General features: G+C 61.5%; 1 protein-coding gene across 1 annotated transcript; it reads left to right on the top strand.

Moving 5' to 3' along the window:
• The first annotated feature begins 554 nt into the window (after positions 1–554).
• Positions 555–2,460, top strand: LOC119307383 (patatin-like protein 3). The gene is made up of 2 exons (XM_037583457.1): positions 555–1,744; positions 1,835–2,460. The coding sequence occupies exons 1-2, from the start codon at positions 653–655 to the stop codon at positions 2,195–2,197; spliced, it is 1,455 nt and encodes a 484-aa protein (XP_037439354.1). The 5' UTR covers positions 555–652; the 3' UTR covers positions 2,198–2,460.
• The last annotated feature ends 811 nt before the right edge of the window (positions 2,461–3,271 follow it).

Here is a 3,271-nt window from a genome sequence, read left to right on the forward strand (position 1 = left end):
TCAAGCTATAGTTAGTTAGGGTGGTACCGTTCGTGCGTATTGCGCCTACGCAGCCGTGCAATTACGCCAAGCTGCTGCTGCATGCTGCAGCCAGGCAGGCAAGCGAGCGAGGAAGAAAGGTGGCCGGCCAGGTCACCCTGATCCCTCCCACAGCCCACCTACCCGGACAGGCCCACTGGCAGCGCGGGCCCGCCGAAGCAGCTTAGCTGGCCGGCCCCGCCCCGCAGAGCGGGGCTCCATGCCCCGACACACCCCGATCCCGTCGCTCGCACGTGCGGCCCGTGCCGGCCCACTGACGCCCGGACCCGCCGAATGTGGATCGCGTGTCAGCGGCCTCCGGACCCACGAGTCAGCGAAGCCTCCGTGGTACCCGCCAAGCGCGCACCGCTGCCCCCTCCAGAAGTCCAGATGGCCACCCAGGTGGACGCGGGTTCAGTAGGAATACGCCTTCTACTTTGTATTGCGGGTTTAGCTCGTACAGTACTGTACTATACTGGTACTACTGTAGCGTCGTCTCTCCGATTTATAAGCGGGGAGGCGGGGTGGGCTCTGCGCGGTTCAGCTGCGCAGTCGGAAGAGTAAATAAGGACATCCCATCCAACGAAAGCTCCCACTCCCCCTCCACCATTACTCCCGCCCCTGCTCTGCTCCCATGGCCTCGCCGCCGCCGCAGGTGGACGTGGACCTCGGCAAGCTCAGCTACGAGATCTTCTCGTTCCTCGAGAGCAAGTTCTTGTACGGTGGCGGTGGCGGCGCTGGCGGGGGCGGCGTGTGCTCGCTGCCGGGCACGCCGGGGAGGGGGCCGCTTGGTGGTGGGGGCGCGAGGGTGCGGGTGCTGGCCATTGACGGCTGCGGCCCGGGCCCCGGGGACGCGCTGCTGGCAGCTGCCGCGCTGGCTAGGCTCGAGGCCGCGCTGCGGGCCAAGGCCGGGGACCCCGACGCCCGGGTCGCCGACTTCTTCGACGCCGCCGCGGGGGCGGGAGCGGGCGGCGTGCTCGCGGCGATGCTGTTTGTGAGAGGTGTTGACGGCAGGCCGAAGTATACGGCCGCGGACGCGTTGGCGTTCGTGGCGGCGAGCCTCGGGAAGGGCGGGTGGGGCGGCGGCGGCGGCGGGTGGCGCGGGAGGTGGGCCGCGCTGTTCCGGCGCGGGGAGAGGTCGTCGGACAAGTCGTCGTTATCGGCGTCGTCGTCTTCGTCATCGCTCCGCCGGGTGTTCGGCGACGCGACGCTGAGGGACACGGTGGCGCCGCTGCTGGTGCCGTGCTACGACCTGGCCACGGGCGCGCCATTCCTATTCTCCCGCGCCGACGCCGTCGAGAGCGACAGCTTCGACTTCCGCCTCCGCGACGTCTGCGCGGCCACCTGCGCCGGAGGCTCGGCCGCCGCCGCAGTCCGCTCCATCGACGGCCGCACGGCCATCGCCGCGGCGTCGGGCGGCGTGGCAGCCATGGGCAACCCCGCCGCGGCGGCCATCACGCACGTCCTGCACAACAAGCAGGAGTTCCCCCTCGCCGCCGGCGTTGACGACCTCCTCGTCGTCTCTATCGGCTCCGGGTCCTCCTCCGGCGGCACCGCGTCGGGCTCCGCCACCCCGTCCGCCGGCTGGCGCACACCGATCCCCCCGCGCTCCCCGTCCCCCGCGGAGATGGTCCGCCTCACCGCCGAGGGCGTCGCCGACATGGTCGACCAGGCCGTGGCCATGGCATTCGGCCACACCTGCGGCCGCAACTACGTGCGCATCCAGGTCAGCCGAACAAGAAAAAACACCAAAAAGTTTCATCTCATCTCCCCATCAAAACGCATTCTAACTGTGGTCGCCGGTGAGTTGTTCCAGGCTGCGGCGCCGGCGCACTCGATCAAGGCGCTCCGGTCGCTGGAGGCTCGGAAGGTGGTGGCGATCGCCGACGGCATGCTGACGCAGCGGAACGTGGAGGCGGAGCTGTTCCGCGGCCGCCGGCTGTCCGAGAAGTCCAACCGGGAGAAGCTGGACGCGTTCGCGACGGAGCTGGTGAAGGAGCACGACCGCCGGCGAGACTCACCCCCGGGGCTCCTCCCCAACGTGGCCATCAAGCAGGTGTCGCCGACGCCGCCGCGGCTCTCCTCGGCCACCACGTCCTCCGCCGCGACCACGGGCACCACCGGCAGGACCGCGTCCACCATGCCGTCGCCAGCGTCGACGCAGGACTCACGGCACTGACACGACACGGATCAAGAGCCGATCATGCATGCGACGTGGACGGGTCACCCTCCTAAAGTTTTGTACATTGCCCGCCTATGGAACAGAGGAATCGAGATGTTTTTACGTTTATTTATCCTCTGCTCTGCTCTGTCGAGTGGCCGACATGTGGGGCACGATGAAAAACCCCTATGAAGTCAAGCTGATTCTACTATAGCTCACATCACACCTGTCATGTCCGTCCACTTTGTCGAGCGACATTCAAAAAGCAGTTCACCGCGAAATACTATACTGCCCGAAATTGAAATCGAATGAGCAGCGAATACGATGTGTCAATGTGTAAAGCAGAAAGGAGGAGATGCCATCCTTTGAAAAGCGGTTTTCTTTCTTCCCGTTTTCCCTCGCAGGCAGGTTCAATTGAAACCGACGCGGATCGGATTAGCCCTAATTGCCCATCTGTCCTGATGCTGACAGACGGCTAATAAATGGTACTAGTAGCTTGATGATCGATTGCAATGTGCAGGTAATCACACGGCAAATGCATGATTAGGGAGCATACATCATGCATGTTGCTGAAGATGGTCTCCCCTTCTTCTTTTCGTTTCCTGATTGTGTGGCGTGCGTCGAGGTGTAAGGGCAATTTCAACGCGGTTCATTGAAACGGACACATCAAATATTGGTGGACACGTTCGAAAGCGTTTGTCAATTATAGGAGGGCGGCCATCTAAACCTAGACACCAAAATGTCTGCTTCTTTTCCAAAATAATTATCTAGAATAAAACTAAATCAAATGTCCGCTATGCAACCTCACTTTGAATCTTCGGTCAGTAGAACCTAAATTGTACATTTAAACCCTAGTATAAACGTCCGGTGTTCAAATTCTTAAAATTCATCGATTTCAAATTCAATCACACTCTTTGAAAGCGGCATTCATTTGAAACTATCACCCCTCGAGCTTGAACTTCTTCATCAACACATGTTGTTCACCTAGATGTTGCGCCCATTGAGCTTCACTCAACAATGCATCGATGTGAAGGGATTGGTCTCTGTGCTTTGATACAGCTTGGCAGCGCATCCGGGCTACACAATTATGTG

Source organism: Triticum dicoccoides, chromosome 5B (assembly GCF_002162155.2).
Source record: "Triticum dicoccoides isolate Atlit2015 ecotype Zavitan chromosome 5B, WEW_v2.0, whole genome shotgun sequence".
NCBI lineage: Eukaryota > Viridiplantae > Streptophyta > Magnoliopsida > Poales > Poaceae > Triticum > Triticum dicoccoides.

Excerpts from the sequence above, each read along its gene's own strand:
- LOC119307383 (XM_037583457.1), top strand. The coding sequence starts at position 653 with ATGGCCTCGCCGCCGCCGCAGGTGGACGTGGACCTCGGCAAGCTCAGC. Across the intron at positions 1,745-1,834 it reads GCAACTACGTGCGCATCCAG|GCTGCGGCGCCGGCGCACTC; the intron begins GTCAGCCGAACA and ends GAGTTGTTCCAG.